The 19,518-nt window shown below is 42.4% G+C and overlaps 1 protein-coding gene across 40 annotated transcripts in view; it reads left to right on the top strand.

Moving 5' to 3' along the window:
* Positions 1–19,518, top strand: part of CLIP1 (CAP-Gly domain containing linker protein 1) — a 102,810-nt gene that overhangs the window by 48,805 nt on the left and 34,487 nt on the right. For 22 of the 40 annotated variants that reach the window (XM_083418988.1, XM_083418983.1, XM_083418991.1 and 19 more), the window contains 9 exons: positions 594–1,538; positions 3,131–3,247; positions 4,325–4,382; positions 4,529–4,612; positions 5,402–5,558; positions 12,063–12,228; positions 12,741–12,956; positions 15,598–17,883; positions 19,053–19,190. In XM_083418988.1, the coding sequence (XP_083275114.1) occupies positions 594–1,538; positions 3,131–3,247; positions 4,325–4,382; positions 4,529–4,612; positions 5,402–5,558; positions 12,063–12,228; positions 12,741–12,956; positions 15,598–17,883; positions 19,053–19,190 (4,167 nt within the window). The remainder of the gene's footprint in view (positions 1–593; positions 1,539–3,130; positions 3,248–4,324; positions 4,383–4,528; positions 4,613–5,401; positions 5,559–12,062; positions 12,229–12,740; positions 12,957–15,597; positions 17,884–19,052; positions 19,191–19,518) is intronic. The other 18 variants (XM_083419006.1, XM_083419004.1, XM_083419003.1 and 15 more) reach the window with 3 other exon arrangements.

Genomic DNA, 19,518 nt, shown 5'->3' with positions numbered 1-19,518 from the left:
GACGGATTACGTCCGCAACTCAAGGTTCCACTGTATGCGTTTTTAGTATAATCCTAAAAATGTAAAGGAAATGTTAGTCTAAGGCCCCTTTTAGTACGGTTGAAAGGGCCATGACCACATTCTGCCTCCAGCTCCAGCCAGAGCTAGATCTTCCTTGTGCTTTACAAACTGTCAAGTAAAATGTGCTGCCGTTCTAAGCTTTTGACTTAACCCGTTTTGTATTATCACTAACTTCAGTCAGATAACCTACAGATCAGTTGGAGCTAAAGTGTAATTTTGAATATACCTGAGAACTATGTGCTTTTGGAGGCAAAGACGTTTTAAAAAGAACAACTAAATGATGGTCATGAAGCTGTTATAGGCACATGTTCAGTAGCTTTTAATTTATCATTCCTTGACTTCAATTTGCAATATCACCAAAGGTGGAAATTTAAAATAGATTGCCAAGATTTAGTTAACCTTCCAGAAACCCTCCTTGGAAGCCAAGTTACTGTCCTGAGGAAGTGATCAGCAAACCTCTCCACTCTTAAATGAAATCCACTGTTTTAACCATTTCTGCCCTCTTTTTGTTTTTTTAATGCTTCTGATGCTAGGTGGCCACTGTATCAGAAAAATCTAGGATAATGGAACTGGAAAGAGATCTAGTACTGCGGCAGAAAGAAGTAACTGAGTTACGAGCAAGATTAGAGTCCAGTAAGCCAGCCAGCAACGTGGACACTTCTCTCTCACTGCTGCAAGAAATCAGCACACTGCAAGAGAAGATGGCACTGCTAAGCAAGGAGCATCAGGATGAGGTGAAGTCACTGAAAGAGAAGGTTGGAATCAGTGAAGAGTCATACCATAAGGAAATTAAAACCTTGTTGGCATCCAATGAAAAGATGTTGAAAGAGAACGAGTCCCTGAAAATGAAGCTGGATGCTGCCCACAAGGAGAATTCAGATGTGATTGAGTTATGGAAATCCAAGCTGGAGTCTGCCATTGCCTCACATCATCAAGCAATGGAAGAGCTGAAGACCTCTTTCAGCAAAGGAGTTGGGGCTCAGACAGCTGAATTTGCAGAGCTCAAGACCCAGATTGAGCAGATGAGAGTGGAGCATCAGCGCGAAACATCAAACCTGAAACTAAAGCAAGAAAACGAGAGGCTGCATCTCCTGAAGGAGGTTGAAACTCTGAAAGAGAAGCTGCTGGAAGTCACAGAGGACAAGGAGAGAAGCTTGGAGGCCTTGAACACCAAATTAGAAAGTGCTGAAGATCAGCATTTGGTGGAAATGGAAGACACTCTGAACAAGTTACAGGAGGCCGAGATAAAGGTAAAGACGCTAGAGGGGCTCCAGGCCAAGTGCACAGAACAAGCCAAGGAGATTGATAATCTTAAAGCAAAGATCAAAGGCACTGAAACAAAGCTCTTGGAACTAGATGCTCTTCAGATGGCAAGTTCTGAAGGTAAACTGGAGCTGGAGAAGCTTAGCAAGGAGCTTGAGGCAGCTGAAAAAAAGATACAGAGTTTAGAGAATGACAGGAATAATGAAAGTAGCCAGGTTTGTACCAACATCCATCCATCCATTTATTTTTTTCATTTTTTTAAAACTTTTATTTATGCTGTTTTGTGGTAGTCTGTTCTTAGAGAAAGGGTGTTATGAAATATTATTTAGTGATGAGTTTTTAAAAATCCAGACATAAAACATATCTATCAGTGGGCAGACAGAACAAAGTGCTTCATGCGGTGCATAAACTATGTCGTTGCTGCCACAAGACGGCTGTCAGGGCCACCGCTTATATGGCTTTAGATGGAGATGAGGCGATGTCTTGAAGGATAAATGTCAATGGCTACTAGTCATGATGGCTAGATGCTGCCTGCTGGTTCAGAGGTCGTGTGCCTTTGAATTCCAGTTGCTGGGAACCAACAGCAGGAAAATGCATTTATGCCCATGTTTTGCTTATGGGCCTGCTGTGGGCTTGTGGTTGGCCACTATGGAAAAATAGGATTGTGGGCTAGATGTGTTTTTATTTGGAGTACTATTTTGGTATATGTGTTAACTATTCAGGCAGCAATGAGCACACTTCCTGTTTGTATTGCAACCTACCAGAGTTTTAATCCAGTCTAGAAATCTGCTTGTTGCAACTCCAGAGTTCAGAGTCTGCCTGAACTGCTTATTGGCTCCTGGGAATTCTGCCCAGGGTGAGATGCAGAGGATGTGTTGGGCTCCGATGCTCCCTCCATCCTCTGCCTTGACCGAGAAGCCATTTTGACATATAAGCAGTATATATAATATTATTATAGCAACAACAGAAATACTTTATCTCCCTATGAGAGAGGTGAAATATCTTTAAGAGAGAGAGGTTGTTTTTCTTGAATTAGGAAAAAAACAGGTTTTGATTTTCCTAGTTATTTATTGTTCTTAGTTATGCAGGGCTCCTAGTGGTGTTTTGTGCAGCTACTGAGCATGTGGACCCCTGCTTAGCTTTAGCAGTGCTGTAGCACCAGGTGCTCTCAGAATTTACAAGTTCCAACTAGAGCAAATAGCTAGCAGGTTTCCTTCTTGCACAAGTAAACACTGTGATAATAACAGTGCTTGTAATGCCCTCACATGATAACTTAGATACTAGCTTTTACATATTTCCTTTCAGGCATCAATTGTTTTTTAAAGTCCTGTGGAATTGCAGATTTCCTGCAAGTTGAACAGTTAAACCTTTATCATTAGAAGGCTGTTCATGACCTATGTAACTGGCCATAATGTCAGTCATGGGAATGAATGTATGCCCAATGTCACAAATGCTTATTGTTTCACAGTGTGATCAAAGCAAATACTTGCACAATCTTAAGATCAGAAGTAGGCCCCATTAATTTCAGTGGTCTAGCCATTTAGTATTTAGTATTGGAGCCTAAAACTAAGACAATTTAAAAAAAATCAGTAATCATGATTATATTCCTAATGCAGAAATGAAAATATACATGATACTTCTGAACACAATTCTAATTTAGTTTACATACCATTTTCTGTTTAGTTTATATTCATGCATTTTGTTTATTTTTATCTCATTTTTATTATTATTTAATACTTCAACAAAATCCTTTGTTTTGTCCTTTTGTAACTCTTTTATTTTCACACAACATAATAATCCTTGCTAGGCTGTTAGTCTGGTCAAAGAACTACAAGCGAAAGAGCAAAAGATTCTTGATCTTGAAAATCACTTGGGTGAAGTAAATCAGCTTAAAGATTCTTTGGGAAAGGAGCTTGAAGATTTGGTAAGTAGCTGGTGGAAATTTCACCTGCACCCCCTGAGCTATGCTTTGCGGCTTTTATAATTGGGATTTATTGGAAATTTCAGATCTAGTCATTTTTACATCCACCTGTGTCTTTGGCAAAATTGGACAGGAAACTATTAGCTCTCTTGTTGATTAAAACTCTGTGGCTTGAAATGTTGCCTTGTAGTAAATCCTAAAAACATAATGAAGTGCCTTTCTGCACCATCTATTGGATTCCACTGGTATGTTTGTGTCTGGGCAAGAGCCATGTCTTTTGTTTCCCACTCGTTGCTCGTGGTCCACACGTTGCTGGTCTGCCTTTCTCAGGGTCACTGCAATTTTTGGAGTATTAAAAGCTCAATATTTTATTAACCTAGGAAGCTGCATTGTATAGAGTAGGACCACTGCTCTTTCTATGCAGTCTGCAGCACAATTAGTTGCATGCAAAACATGAGTCCCAGTGCTGGGCTGCAGCCCCTCTGAGCATCTGACAGAAAGCAAAGACATATCCATTAGTGGCTGACACTCCACACAGATGCTTATATCTGAAAACAGAAGCAACGATGTACTCACTCCTCGTGCCTCCCAGTCTATTGTGCACTTATTGATAGGTGTGATGTTGGACTAAGTGGCAATTGCCACAGACCAAGAAAAGTGTTACAACAACACATGGTCCATAATGTTTTTTTCTTTATAGCAGCACACCATTCAGTAGGGTACAGGCATCTGTCTGTGCAACAGCCCACATGTTACAGATTTGGGAAAACCCAAAGCTGTTGGTTTTAACATAAAATAAGGAGGAGTTCTGCTTCCCAGATGCTCTCTCAGACTCGAAATACACCAAGTCAGAGTTTTCTCCATTGGTCTGTAGCAAAGGTCATTGTGTTGTCCACAGTTTTCAGGTGACTTCATGTCCTTTTCACATGCCCTGTAAAGAAGAGTGAGGTGCTGTGAAGACCCTGTGTTGTTGGCTTAAAGGTGTATTGAACCAATTACAGTATATCTTTTAAAAAATCAATGTAGTGCCTTATCATATTAAGCCAAATGGTTAAATGTGATTTTTTTTCTACCTCCCAGAAAGAAAAATTTACTGAGGCTGGTGATGAGGCAGAAAGTATACAAAAATCTATGCAAGGTATGGTTCCTAAGAATGCAATTAAATCTTTTTAAATGAGTGTGGCAGACAGACAGAATTGCTTCCTTTTATCATACATGCCTTATTCTAAATGTAATGTGACATTGTTTAAAAATCTAACCAATCCTAACATTTTATTCCCATAGAAACTGTTGAAAAACTAAACCAAAAAGAACAACAATTTGCACACATGTCATCTGAACTGGATCAGCTGAGATCTAACTTGGCAGGTAAGAGAAGGTGACTAGGTTGAAGTATTGGGTTTTTTTATAGTACATTTTCATGTGATGTTCCAACCATTACATGTGGCACATTTTATTTTATTCATAAATTCTGGACAAACAACAGGAATGTTACAGGTTTATTTTTGGTAATTTTATCCTACCTTTAATGCAACCTGAAAGACAATTCTAAAAACAGCATCAAGAAATCCACCCCAGGGCATGTGACATCTGGCCTCTAGAAAATGAAGCCTAGATCTTGAAGTTTAGCCTCCTTGCTGCTTAGACATTTGCCGCCACCCTAGATCTAGACAACATTGCTGGAAGGTCAGATCCCCCTCCCAGGACCCCTCGTCTCAGCCCACTTACCTCGGCCTCTGGACTGGACTTGCTGGTACTCCTCTCCTTCCTAGTGGTCGGCTCCCATCCACCCTCTGAGACGGGGCTTTGCAAACTATCTTTCATATTAGCAGGAGAAGCCCCTCTCTGATTCTGTCCTTCCTCCTTTCTTTTGCAGGATTTCTCCAGAGTTGCTTAACTCCAGATAGACTTTTGCTTTTGTGCTATTCATCCTGTTGGTCAAAGCTTTCGTTGTCGTTTACATTCAATTCCAAGTTTGAAACTCCACATGTAACTTTCCATTTGAAGTCAGCTGCATTCTTGGAGATTAGATAGACAGATAGATCCTTACTTTACATTAAAGTTTATGCTTTCCATCTCTTATGTCTTCAGGGCATGTGGTTTGTTTTTGAATATGCTGTTTATGTACTTGGTTGATCACTTTTCTTCCTTCTTCAGCCATGGAGAAGAAAATGAAAGAAAGAGAAGAGAGAGAGCGCCAACTGATCGAGGCTAAAGCCAAACTCCAAAACGATATAGCCGAAATAATGAAATCCTCAGGAGACAGTTCTTCACAGCTTACAAAGATGAATGATGATCTCCGGCAAAAAGAGAAGTAATTTATCTTTCCTGGCACTTTCTGCTACCCTTACCTGGTTGCCAGGAGCTGTGCATTTTCTCTGATTTCGTTTTGAGGAGGATGAGTTCCTCTTACCAAACTCTCTTTAGTTGTGCATCTGGCTCTTGGCTTATAATACTTCTAAACTGTTCCTCATGTGTGGTGCTGCTGATTTCAACCCAAGGGATGTGGGCAACATTAACCAAGGAATTTTGTTTTGTTTTGTTGCATGTATTTTGGCTAGTAAGCAAAGCAAACCTTAGGGCAAGGTGGGTGGGGATCTCAGTGGCAGATCACCTGCGGAAGTCAGTTCTTGGCATCTCAGGTTCAGAAAGCTTCCTCAAGTTGAAGGTCCTTCCCAGCCCTGCCTGGAGATCCTGGAAGCAGAACAGTCTGCATGTACAGTGGTGCCTCGCAAGACGAAAAGAATCCGTTCCGCGAGTCTCTTCGTCTTGCGGTTTTTTTCGTCTTGCGAAGCAAGCCCATTAGCGGATTAGCGCTATTAGCGGTTTAGCGGCTATTAGCGGCTATTAAAGGCTTAAGGGATTAGCAGATTAGCTGCTAAAAGGCTATTAGCGGCTTAGCGGGCTTAGTGGATCAGCTGATAAGTGGCTTAGCGATCAGCTGTTAAGCGGCTTAGCGATCAGCTGTTAAGCGGCTTAGCAGCTTGGGGAAAAGGGGGGGAGGGGGGGAAAACCCCGCAGGAACTCGCAAGACATTTTCGTCTTGCGAAGCAAGCCCATAGCAAATTCGTTTTGCGAAACACCTCCAAAACGGAAAACCCTTTCGTCTAGCGGGTTTTCCGTCTTGCGAGGCTTTCGTCTTGCGGGGCACCACTGTATGTCTTTAGAGCTGGGTGATATTTCAGTTCATCGTCTGAAACTGGAATGAAATTCAGATTGCGATCCTGGTTTCAGACATTTTGAGCTAGCAATGTATCACGGCTTCCTAGCCACTGCCAGCACAGTGCATTTAACTCCCAGCTGCCTGCCTGCCTCTACTGTGCTGGCAGCGGCCGGTGAGCCGCAATTTATTGCCACTTCAAAGTGGCTGCTCACCTGCCTGTGTGTTTGCCTTTGCCTGAGCAAGTGGGCTGCCTCTTTCCTTTCGGTTGGTTGCTCTTCCTGCAGCCAGCCAGGAGGGAAGAGGCTGCCAAATGTGCAGGCAGGCGGATGGAGCACCTTCTCAGGCTCCCCTCGGCTGAGGCCAGGCTGCAGAGGGAGGGAGCAGGAGCTCCTTCGCCTGAGCAAGCAGGCAACCTCCTTCCTTCCCTCCTGGTCGCTCCTCCCTCCACAGCCCAGCCGCTTTTTCAGCCCTTCTCAGTCTTACTTCAGACATCATGATATATCACTATATCACGATGGTTAGCTGGTGATATGTCACAATGTTGAAAACCAGATATTGCCCAGCCCAACGTGTCGTGTACTCTAGCGCTGGGCTACATTCCCTCCCAAAGATGGAGTTAGAAGGATATTCAGCAGCACTGGTGGGGAAAGACCTTTGGATCAAGACCTGTAGAGCGGTATTGGGTTAAATGGACAAACGGTCTGATTCAACAGAAAAAATATTTATCGCTCTGCCCCCAGCAAAATAGGTGTCCCTTGTGCGGACATGCTGGTTGCCAAGGAATCTAGGGTATGGCCAGGAATGATTTCTGCATGCCAAAGGGGTAAGCAGGAAAGTCTTGTTTGTTCGTTTTTTAAATCCCCACCATCCCAATCTGAAAGCAGTCCAGAACTGCGAACTGTGTGTGCATTGGGGACAGAGAGCTGTGTGCAGGTACCACCTCGTCAGCCAGCCAGGGCTGAAAATTAAACTGAAGAGAACCAGATGGCTTGTGCTTCGCCTTAGCTGAAGCAATGAAGTTTGCTGCCTTAAGCAGTGGCGGGAGACACCAACCTAGATGGCTTTAAAAGGGGCTTGATTAGACAGATTCATGGGTGATCCAAGGCTATCCATGGCTATTAATCTTGATGGAGGACCAGAGGTGGAAGCCTCTGGATACCAATTTTATGTATTTATTTATTTCATAAAATTTATACCACTGGACTGCAGGAAAAAACCCTCAAATCGGTTTACAAAAAATAACCACTAAAGTTTTTACAACCATAATTAGAAACATACAAAAGGTTAAAATGCCAGTAAAGTAAAACTAATTTGAACTCATACAAACTTTCTAAACATCTGCGCAGGCTTGTCTATTCTTTAAAAAATACTTTATTCTTTGTTTGTTTTTAAAGTATTGTTTCAATAAACAAAAAAACAAAACAATGCAATAACAACACCAAAGAGCAAACAAACAAGAAAAAAATCACATATTCCTTTGACTTCCATTCATCCCACTATGTTTTCTAGGCTTCTTTTTCGATTTCACACTTTGTATTATCACTTCTTGATTTTAATTATGACTTAATTTATTCGTATTCCATATTGTCCTGCAAAGTTCAGTCTAGGCTCATCAAAGCATTTAATTTTTTACAATGTATCTGTAAATATTCTTTAAGGACATTCCATTCTTTATTTAATCTCTATTTTGAATCATCTCTTAAACTTCCATTTTGGCTAGTTCTATATATTCTATCATCTACACTCTGCTTTTTAAGATGCTGTCTAGGTTTGTTATTGCTTTTCTCCCAAGAAGCAGGCGTCTTTTAAAATCTCTCACTGCCTCCATTTCTTCCCCTTCTATTTGTCAGGAGGTGATGGGACCAGTGGCCATGATCTGAGTTTTTTTGATGTTGAGCTTCAGACCATATTTTGCGCTCTCCTCTTTCACCCTCAATAAAAGGTTCTTTAATACCTCCTCACTTTCTGCCATCAAGGTTGTGTCATCTGCATATCTGAGGTTGTTGATATTTCTTCCAGCAATCTTAATTCCGGCTAGGGATTCATCCAACCCAGCCTTTCGCATGATGAATTCTGCATATAAGTTAAATAACCAGGGAGACAATATACATAGAGATTTCTCAGGAGACAGATGAGGTGATCAGGCACTCCCATTTCTTTAAGAACTTGCCATAGTTTGCTGTGGTTGACACAGTCAAAGGCTTTTGCATAGTCAATGAAGCAGAAGTAGATGTCTTTCTGGAACTCTCTAGCTTTCTCCATAATCCAGCGCATGTTTGCAATTTGGTCTCTGGTTCCTCTGCCTCTTCTAAATCCAGCTTGCACTCCTGGGAGTTCTCGGTCCACATACTGCTTGAGCCTACCTTGTAGAATTTTAAGCATAACCTTGCTAGCGTGTGAAATGAGTGCAATTGTGCGGTAGTTGGAGCATTCTTTAGCACTGCCCTTCTTTGGGATTGGGATGTAGACTGACCTTCTCCAATCCTCTGGCCACTGCTGAGTTTTCCAAACTTGCTGGCATATTGAGTGTATCACCTTAACAGCATCATCTTTTAAAATTTTAAATAATTCAGCTGGAATACCATCACTTCCACTGGCCTTGTTATTTGCAATGCTTTCTAAGGCCCATTTGACTTCACTCTCCAGGATGTCTGGCTCAAGGTCAGCAACCACACTACCTGGGGTGTACGAGACATCCATATCTTTCTGGTATAATTCCTCTGTGTATTCTTGCCACCTCTTCTTGATGTCTTCTGCTTCTGTTAGGTCCTTACCACTTTTGTCCTTTATTATGGTAATCTTTGTACGAAATGTTCCTTTCATATCTCTAATTTTCTTGAACAGATCTCTGGTTCTTCCCATTCTGTTGTTTTCCTCTATTTCTTTGCATTGCTCATTAAAGAAGGCCTTGTTGTCTCTCCTTGCTATTTTTTGGAAATCTGCATTCAGTTTCCTGTATCTTTCACTATCTCCCTTGCATTTTGCTTGCCTTCTCTCCCCTGCTATTAGTAAGGCCTCGTTGGACAGCCACTTTGCTTTCTTGCGTTTCCTTTTCATTGGGATGGTTTTCGTTGCTGTCTCCTGTATAATGTTGCGAGCCTCCATCCATAGTTCTTCAGGCACTGTGTCCACCAAATCTAAATCCTTAAACCTGTTCCTCACTTCCACTGTGTATTCATAAGGGATTTGATTTAGATTGTATCTTACCAGCCCAGTGGTTTTTCCTACTTTCTTCAGTTTAAGCTTGAATTTTGCTGTAAGAAGCTGATGATCTGAGTCACAGTCAGCTCCAGGTCTTGTTTTTGCTGACTGTATAGAGCTTCTCCATCTTTGGCTGCAGAGAATATAATCAATCTGATTTCGATGCTGCCCATCTGGTGATGTCCATGTGTAGAGTCGTCTCTTGTGTTGTTGGAAAAGAGTGTTTGTGATGACCAGCTTGTTCTCTTGACAGAACTCTATTAGCCTTTGCCCTGCTTCGTTTTGAACTCCAAGGCCAAACTTGCCAGTTGTTCCTTTTATCTCTTGATTCCCTACTTTAGCATTCCAATCCCCTATAATGAGAAGAACATTCTTCTTTAGTGTCACTTCTATAAGGTGTTGTAAGTCTTCATAGAATTGGTCAATTTCAGTTTCTTCAGCACCAGTAGTTGGTGCATAGAGTTGGATTACTGTGATGTTAAAAGGTCTGCCTTGGATTCGTATCGAGATCATTCTATCATTTTTGAGATTGCATCCCAGTACAGCTTTCGCCACTCTTTTGTTGACTATGAGAGCCACTCCATTTATTTTACGGGTTTCTTGCCCACAGTAGTAGATATGATGGTCATCCGAACTGAATTCGCCCATTCCCGTCCATTTTAGTTCACTGATGCCCAAGATGTCAATATTTATTCTTGCCATCTCATTTTTGACCACATCCAACTTACCAAGGTTCATGGTTCTTACATTCTAGGTTCCTATGCAATATTTTTCTTTACAGCATTGGACTTTCCTTTCGCTTCCAGGCATATCCGCAATTGAGCGTCCTTTCGGCTTTGGCCCAGCCGCTTCATCAGCTCTGAATCTACTTGTACTTGTCCTCCACTCTTCCTCAGTAGCATGTTGGATGCCTTCAGACCTGAGGGGCTCATCTTCCAGCGTCATAACTTGTATATGCCTGTTGTCTTTGTCCATGGAGTTTTCTTGGCAGGGATACTGGAGTGGCTTGCCGGTTCCTGCTCCAGGTGGATCACGTTTGGTCAAAACTCTCCACTATGACCTGTCCATCTTGGGTGCCCTGCTCGGCATAGTTCATAGCTTCTCTGAGTTATTCAAGCCCCTTCGCCACGGCAAGGCAGTGATCCATGAAGGCGCTTTCTTTTATACATTTTGGCTGATTTGGCCGGAGTCAGCTACCATCGGTAAAACATTTTAATCAGATTTTCTTTAAGAAATTATTCCAGAAATTCACATGCGGTGAATTTTATGTCTACCTTCCAAAGTCTTTCCCACGCCTCCATTTGGATATTATAACTGAAGTCCTGGGCCCATTGAACCATAACTGATTTTACCTCCTCTTCCTTGACTTCCCACCCAATCAAGGAGGCGTTTATACATTTTGGATAAAAGATTTTCTTTCGATTGAATTAAATCTTTCTCTAATCTTGATAGCTCTGTTGCAAAACCTTTTTGTTTGTCTTTTCTAACTATTTCATTATATTGAAAATACTGGAGCCAGTTAGTTGTGTTCAGATCTCAAATTTCTTTAGGCTTAATTTATTATCTTTTTCTTCCCGAAAGGTTTTATTTCGTTTTTTTCCTCTGGCCCCATATTTTTAACTAACAAATATGTGTTTTTTTACAGTTAATTTGAAAACCAGCCACTTGTCCAAATTCTTTTGTTTGATTTTTATTTATCTCAGTCACTTTTGGTAAACTTTCTTTGGGGTTTTCCGTAGTAATGATAAGGTCGGCTTGTCTAAATAAGAATGGCTGAAGAACAAGAGTAGGGTGGGACTGACCTCCTGCTCCTGGGCTTCCCAGAGACATCTGGTCAGCAGCTGTGAGGACAAGATACTGGACTGAATGGGGCCCTTGGTCTGATATAGCAGCCAGGCTCTTTTATTTTGTTTGCTTCTGTTTAGCTCGAGGCTTGAAGCTTCCTTGAATTCTTTGTAAACCTGTATCTAGTTTACATCTGTAAATTACGGCAAGGGAATGCAGAGGGAGGTAGAAAATGGAAGCATATGCTCCTCTTTGCCCTACTGCTCCTCTGCAAAACATTTTCACATGTTCACTTGTATGATCAGTGGGTAGTGATACCTGCACTGTCTGCTGCCATTCGACCTGAAATTCAAAAGTGTGTAAGCAAAATTCAAATTGTTTTTGTCCTTTGCACCCTAAAAAAGCAACATGGTCACAGTATAAAAACAGCCACCTGACCCTGCCCTATGGACTTTACCATCTATTCTTGGAGGGGAAGACAATGGAGGGAGGAAAGGGAAAAGCAAGGGTAAGAACAGACACATAGTGACATGCAGGAACTTGGGGGAACTCAGTTCCGGTACCTCTCAGGTTGGTGCCATTTTTTAAAGGAAGATAATGCTTTTGTGCTATGAAGCACAGGCTTCCAAGAGTTGCTGACTCTCTCTTTTTGGTTATGATTCATTTTAGGCAGCTAGAGGAGCTTCAGCTTCAGCTCACCAAGGCAAGTGAGAGAGCTTCTCAGCTGCAGGAAAATTTGGAGCAGGCGACACGTAAAGCTGAAGAGGAGCAACAGGAAGCGCACAAGAAGCATCAGGCTGAACTGCAAAAGATGCAGGACAAATTAAGCAACCTGGTAAGAGCAGCTGCATGGGCATTTCTCCAGAGCGGCCAGGAAGCAACTATAGGCCAGCACAAGCATTCTTGCTCTCTACTGATGGCTCAAGCAAATAGTGATGCTGGGAATAAATGCATCACTGCTCCTGCTAACTCAATTTCTCTCTCTTTAAAACATTCAAACCTAATTAGCCATTCTGTAGCTTGAGATATTTATGTTGCAAAACATTGCTGCTTTACCGCTGATGCTGACTCTTCATCTCTTTGAAACCATTACACCAATGTTACTTACTTCAAGCTCTCTCTCTGTCGCACGCACACACACACACATACAACCTATTTTACACCTAATAAACCACAAGGCTTCAAAGACCCTGCTTACGCTAGATTTAGCACAGCTATTCTTTCAACTCTAATTCAAGAAAAATGTGCTCTTACATGATGAGAAAGCAATTGCAGAACACCATGGCTAGCTGCATAGGAAGGGAGCAGGACACTGTGCTGAACTGTATTGGCTCTCTATATTCACAGGAGAAGAAAATTGTGACTGGCCAAAATCAGTATAAAGATCTGCAGACAACGCACAAAAAAACACATTCAGAGATGGCCGCCAAGCATGATGCAGCCATCAAGGAGCTTAAGCAACAACTTCAGGAAACGCAACAGCTATTGACAACAGCACAAAAGGTGAACAGTGACTTAGAAAAACAGACCAAGGAGCTGAAAAAGGAAGCAGAGCATGCAAAGGTGTGTATTTCTCTGAAACAGGTAGCCAAAGTTTGGACTTTTTTGGTGGCTCAGTTACACTGTCCCAAACTCTCTGCATTTGCTTGATGGCTCTTTTAAGTCAATATATGTCCATAGCTGACTGGCCCATCGAGCTGACATGGGAAAGGCATTAATTTTTGAGCCACTCACCCATGAGGGAGCTGTATGACTGGTACCTTGTCAGACTGAACTTTGGCTTCCCAAGCCTAATGGAACAAGCAGGGGCGTTGCAAGGGGGGTGCAGGGGGTGCGGTCTGCCCTGGGTATCAAGCCGGGGCAGGGTGTGACAAAATCTCCCCCGGCGGATCCGCACCAGGTTGCACCTCCCGGCTGGGCCGCACCAAACGAATCATGCCTCCCGGCCAGCCTCAACACCAGATCATGCCCCCCGGCCTGGCCGCTGCGCCGAACCGTGCCTCTCGGCCTGGCCACAGCGCCAAATTGCGCTTCCAGGCTGGGTCGCAACACCAGATCATGCTCCCCAACCGGGCATGATCGCCCTGCCCCTGGGTCGGGCATTGTGGGATGGCTGGAGGAGGCAGGCAAGCAAACAACGGGGGGAGGGGGTGCGCCATGGTGCCCCATCCCGTCCGTTCCTATGGATAGTTTGCCCCCCCCATGGCGGTTCGCCCCACCCTCGCCCCGCACCAGGTGCCCGAGAGGCTTCCTCCGCCACTGGGAACAGGAACTCCTGTACAGTTTGCAGAGAGGCTTTGATGTTGACGCTTCCAAATGAAGCCTGACACTGCCTTATGGGTCAATAAATCGCATAAAGGTCAATGCTAATTAGCTAATTTATATCTCAAGAGGTGACCAACACTTGAACATTAGGGTTTTTGTATTTGTTCATCAAGCCAGTGTAATTCTCAGGTGTTGGCTACAGATTTTATGTCCTTTCTTTCCAAAGAATTAGATGCAAGAAAGGAAGTTAAGACCTGCAATCATGGGGAAAATTTATAAAATAAAAATAAAAATGATCAGATAGAAAGAGAAGCTGCTCGGAGGATGCAATATGCCCAGTATTATTACTTTTAAAATTTTCAAGAAGGACAAAGTCTCCCCAAGAATAAATTTAAGTGCAATTAGGCCCAGTTCAATGACATAGGAAGTAAATGTATTCTAGATCCTTTGTAGCCCTGTAATTTCTCATTCCCTTCTTCTGTAGGTAACTGACTTTACTTTTTTTAAAAATTCTTTTCATTGGACGCTTAAAAATCCCTTATCCCATTTGAAGTGGCAAAACAAGCTTTGGAGGTGGTGGGTTTTACTGGCATTTCTTACTGCTTGATACCATGCAAAAAGCTGTCCGTGTTCCACATTGTCCTTATTGTGACTTGAATAGCCTAAATTTTATTTTTTGCATTTCCTTGACATTGTTCCTTGCGTTCATCTCCTATTCGTTGCCTATGTGCTTTGAGCTTTACGTTTTATTACACTGGTAGCTGCATATGTATATGTTGACACACAGGCCAAAGGGCTATGAGATGAGGTCCAATACTATATGGTTATTTGCATTTAATTACTACAATAAGGTACATATAAAATGCTCTCCACATAGGGGAGAAAAGCTTGAAATACATCTGTAAATTGCCATGTTCTAAAGGATGGATTTGCATTGTCACCAAAGCTGATATAAATTAAACTTTGAGACTACTGAGCTTTCCCCCTTTATTTGACATTTCATTAATACCACCATTGTAGGACTTTAACACCTCAGAAAAAATCATTTTAAAATTGGAGCTGAGTAAATGACAGCCAGCTCACAAACTGGTGAAAATGCCTTTTAAAGATGGGACACTTTTAACATTAGCTATCATAACAGAATCATAGAGTTGGAAGGGACCACGAGGGTCATCTAGTCCGCCCCCTGCAATGCAGGAATCTTTTGCTCAAACCCATGACCCTGAGATTAAGAGTCTCATGCTCCACCAACTGAGCTATCTGCTTCTCCTTATGGAGCAGTTCAGGGAAGTTTCCCCTGTCAGAGTGCCATCGGTCAGTGGTTGTGCCCTCGCTCATTCACCAGCTCAGCCTTGTTTCTTTGGGTTTCATGTTCATTGACAACTTGTCCAGGCACAACATGCACAGTTCCTTCCTCTCAAAATTGGAAGGGGGGTTATATTTCAGCTGCAAAGAGTAGGCCAAAGATTGTGCCATCACTACTGCTCATGTTGAAATATAAATCTCGTTTTGACATTGCAGCAGATGTTGAAACTGAGCAATGGATCTAATCTTGCTGCCTTTAAATAAGTTAGACTTTTACCTGCCTTGGCAAACACATGATTACAGCTTTTGTCTAGCTAAAATCCCCTTCTATATTCCAGCTGCTGCATTGCCTTAAGCACTCATTTGATAGTTGGGCTGTGTGATCATTTGTGAGCTCAAAAGTTTATTAAAGACCATGCAACTTGTGAGCTTAAGACATTTCAATATAATGGCATTTGTTTAGCATTCAAAAGGATTTGGAAGTATTCAGCAGGGCTGTGTGTGTGTCATTATATACTTTTGTTTTTAAAAAGCAACAGTAACGCTATTTGTCTTTAATCCACACTTTGCACTAGTCTGCTTGACTTCATTTTTTGTTTTTTGTTTCCCTATTCCCCATCCTTTGTTTCTTTAGTCCTTAACCTCTGTGTTAGCAGCAGCCAGAAAAGAGATTGAACTAATGTCAGAGGAGATGAGGGCTTTGATATCAGAGAAAGAAACCTTGGCACAGGAGGGGAATGCTTTAAAATTAGAAAAAGGTTCCTTGTTATCAAAACTTGTAGAGTTGGAGTCCAAGATTGGGTTATTAAAACAAGATCAGGAAAAGCTTTGGACAGTGAATGAAGAACTTAACCTGGAGAACAAAAAAATCATAAAGGAGAAACAAGAAGCTGAGAATAAAACGCAGCAGGAAAAAACTAAAAATGATGAATTAATTTCTGAGAAAGGAAAGTTGCTCTTAGAAATAGAGGCAGCCCAAGATGATCTTCTTAAAATCACTAGAGAGAATGATGCTCTGCGCACCTCAAAGGTGGCTCTCCTCCGCCAGGTGGATGAGCTCCGGACCCAGAGAGATGCCTTGGCGCAGGAATGTCAGAAGCACGTCTGCCAAAGGGAAGAGCTCCAGGATTGTCAGAGAAAGCTTTCTGAGGAAAACGCTGCTCTTCTCAAAGATAAGGATGACGTCATTCAGAAGCTGAAGAGTTCTTATGAAGACATGGCCAGGGATCAAAAGGAGCTGCTTGAAGAAGTCACTTCCCTGGCTGCTGAGAGGGACTTGCTTCTGGGGAAACACTTGGATCTCGAAAACCAGAATGTGGCTTTGAAAAGAGAAAGCGACCATCTATTGCAGACTAGCCAGGATCTACAGTCAGATAAGGAGGCTCTCCTGAAAAGCCAGGAAGAGCTGCATAAAAGCTTAGAGCAGGCTCTGGATGAAAAGCAGAAGCTTGATGTGAAAAGTGAAGGCCTGCGCACTGATCTAGAAGCAGCAAATAAGGAGCTGAAAAAGGTTACCAAAGACAAGGTTCAACTGCAGGCTGCTCATGCCAGCCTTTCGAAGCTCCTGGAGGAGTTCAAGGCCAGTAGGGAGTCAACAGACTCTGAGTGTATTCAGTTGCTGCAAGAGAAGGAAGCCTTGTTTTCTGCTGAGAGGAGACTTTCGAGTGAAAGAGAAGAGCTTTTGAATGAAAACAAGGCCCTTTCTGAAAAGCTGGCTAATGTCTCTGAAAATGCCACTCTTACCGAGAGGATGCTGAATGAAAAGCTAAGCCAGATGAGCGCAGAGAAGGAGTTGACTTCTCAGAAGTCCTCAAAGCTCAAGAAGCAGAATGAGAACCTTCTGAAGGAAAAGGCCATCCTGGAAGCAAAATGTGCTGAGCTTCTTGCAGAGAAGCAGTCTGTGACCAAAGCCCTATGCGACTTGAAGAGGAAGCATGAATTGGACATCTCTGCAAAGAGGATGCTCACTCAAGAGAAGGCCAGACTCCAGGGCAGTGTTGAAACTTTGAAGCAAGAGCTTGACCAAAAAACGGAAGAAAACCAAGAGCTTGCCAGCTACAAGTGTGAGCTGTCCAAAATCCTGAAAGAGACCCAGAGTGCCAAAACAGTGTTAGAAAATGAGTATTCTGCTTTGCTTCATGCCAAGCAACTGTTAGCAGCTTCATTTAAAAGTAGTTCTTCTGAGAAAGAGCTACTGAGCCAAGAGAAGGTTCGGTTGCAGGAGGAATGTCAAAAGTTGAATAAAGAGTTCAAAACAGTCCATGATAATCTGATAATAGAACGGGACAGTAGGAAGCTGGAAAAAGAGTCCTTTGTGGTAGAGAACACACAGCTTCATAACAGTGTCAGCCAGTTAGAGAGTGAGAAGGAACAGCTAACATCCCAAAACAAGGAGCTGTTGGCTGAGAGGGATAAGCTGAAACAAGAGAAGTTAAAATCTGAATCTAAGCTGGAGGAAATTATGAAGGAAAAGGAGATCCTTAGGGTCGAAACAGATCAACTCGCATCCAATATTGAGACATTGAAGGGTGAATTTGTGGCATTGACGAAGTCCAAAGCTGAGCTCCAGGAACTGCACAGCTGTGTCTCCAAGATCCTAGAAGATCTCCGTTCCAGCCATGAAACATCTGAACTGGAACGTGTTAAACTTCTTCAGGAGAATGAGATTCTGCTTTCCGAGCAGAAACATCTGATCACAATAAAAGAAGAAATCTTGAAAGAGAAAGAAAAGTTCTCTGAAGACTACTATAAGCTTCATGAGGAGGTAACACTTCTAGCACAGGTCAACAGTGAGCTGTCAGCCAGCCTCTTGGCATCTCAGAATAAAAACCTGGTGCTCCAGAAAGAAAAGGATGAGCTTATCTTGAAACTGAAAGAATTCGAGAATCTTCAGGCACATGCGGTAATGCAAAGATTTGAGGTATCAAGACACTGATAAATCAGTCGAGTATAGTTACTAACACCCAACACTAACTTCAGTTGTTTCGGTGTCTGCACTTAATTTTGCACGATCCAGCACCTTGGCTCAGTCTGAACACCCTCCTTAATTATCTTGCTCACAGAGAATTTACCTCTTTGTGAATATCAAAAAAAACCTCTCAACTGCTGTAAGAATCAGGCAGGGGAGGAGAAAATATCACACCCAACTTTCAAGGGCCTCACAGCTATTGAATGTTGCAAGGCAATTTTTCAGTTGTGAATAAAAAGGCAGGTTTCCAGATCTGCGGGAGCTTAAAATTACACACATGTGTATTGGCACATGTAACCTTCTTAAATGTACACTCAAATTGTTATCCAAAAATTAGTTGTTAAAACTTCCTCCAAATTCTTCTTACTCTTAATTGGATAAAAGGCAGCAGGACACTCACTGTCCAAGCAGAATTGCTTCTGTGACAAAGGATTTGGCAATGTCTGTTATCTTTTTATTCACAGTAGGCTTTGCATTCTCTACCAACTGAGCACAAAATGGAATTTTGAGACATTCCTCTCTGGGCTTCATAAACCATAAAGTTTTTATTCCAAGAACTATTTCACATCATCTTGCTTGGGTCTGAAGCTTTTGCTTTGCTCCCCAAAAGACATCACAGTACTAAAAGTTTGCAACCATATATTTGCCCCATCTCTTAACTTCAGTGTTTTCTACCAAATTCAGATGCAGGGCTGCTGTCCTGATATCTCAGTACTATGAAAGTGCAAAGAGGACAAATGACAAATCTGTTGGTAGTGAATATTGCTGGAACTACTTTTTTTTTTATTTGCAAAATTTAAAAGGACGGCGTAATTAGGGCTACCAGTCTCACCTGAAGACTGACACTAGCATGGGACTGTAATTTGTGCATGGAATAAGATGACTGATAGATTTAATTCAATATATTTTGCAAAGTTCTGGAATGCAAACACAGGTAGAAATGGAGTGCTTGTGATTACAACTAGCAAGCGGCTTGCAGTCAGTTTATGTGGCCTCTACATGCTGCTAAAGAGAAATCCCATTGGCTTGAGGAACAATCTGTGGAGTAGGCAATCTATAAATTTGTATCCAGAGTCTGGCATGGTTTTGCACAGGATTTGATGTGGCTTTTTATCTCGTAGACTGCACAAACAGCAGAAGATGCTTTGCAGATAGTTGAGCAGGTGACCAAAGAGAAGGAAGTCCTTCATAAAGAGAAGATGGAAACTTTGACCTCCCTGGAGGATTCCAGGCAGGCTAATCAGAAGCTGCAGAAGGAGGTAAGCAAACCCAAATCCTGGCTGCTTGAAAAAATGTGTGTCACTCAAAGCCGGAGAGCCTGGTTCTTAAATCTCTCCTGCAGATAGCTGGGTATCCAAGGGCAGGTCAGTGAAATGTTTCTGAATAGTGCATCCAGTCACCATGAGATGGAAGGGGCCGTAGCTCAGTGACAGAATGAGTGCTTTGTTTGCGGGAGGTCCCAGGCCCAATGTCTGGCATTTCCATTTTAGAAAAGGGGTCATATAGCAGATGATAAGGAAGAAGCCGCTGCCATTCGGAGCAGATGTTGCTGGGTGGACTGCCCCCGGGCACAAGGCAGCTTCTTCC

The sequence above is a fragment of the Podarcis tiliguerta genome (assembly GCF_965153285.1).
Source record: "Podarcis tiliguerta genome assembly, chromosome: 16".
NCBI lineage: Eukaryota > Metazoa > Chordata > Lepidosauria > Squamata > Lacertidae > Podarcis > Podarcis tiliguerta.
This window is presented reverse-complemented; position numbering and strand designations above follow the sequence as displayed.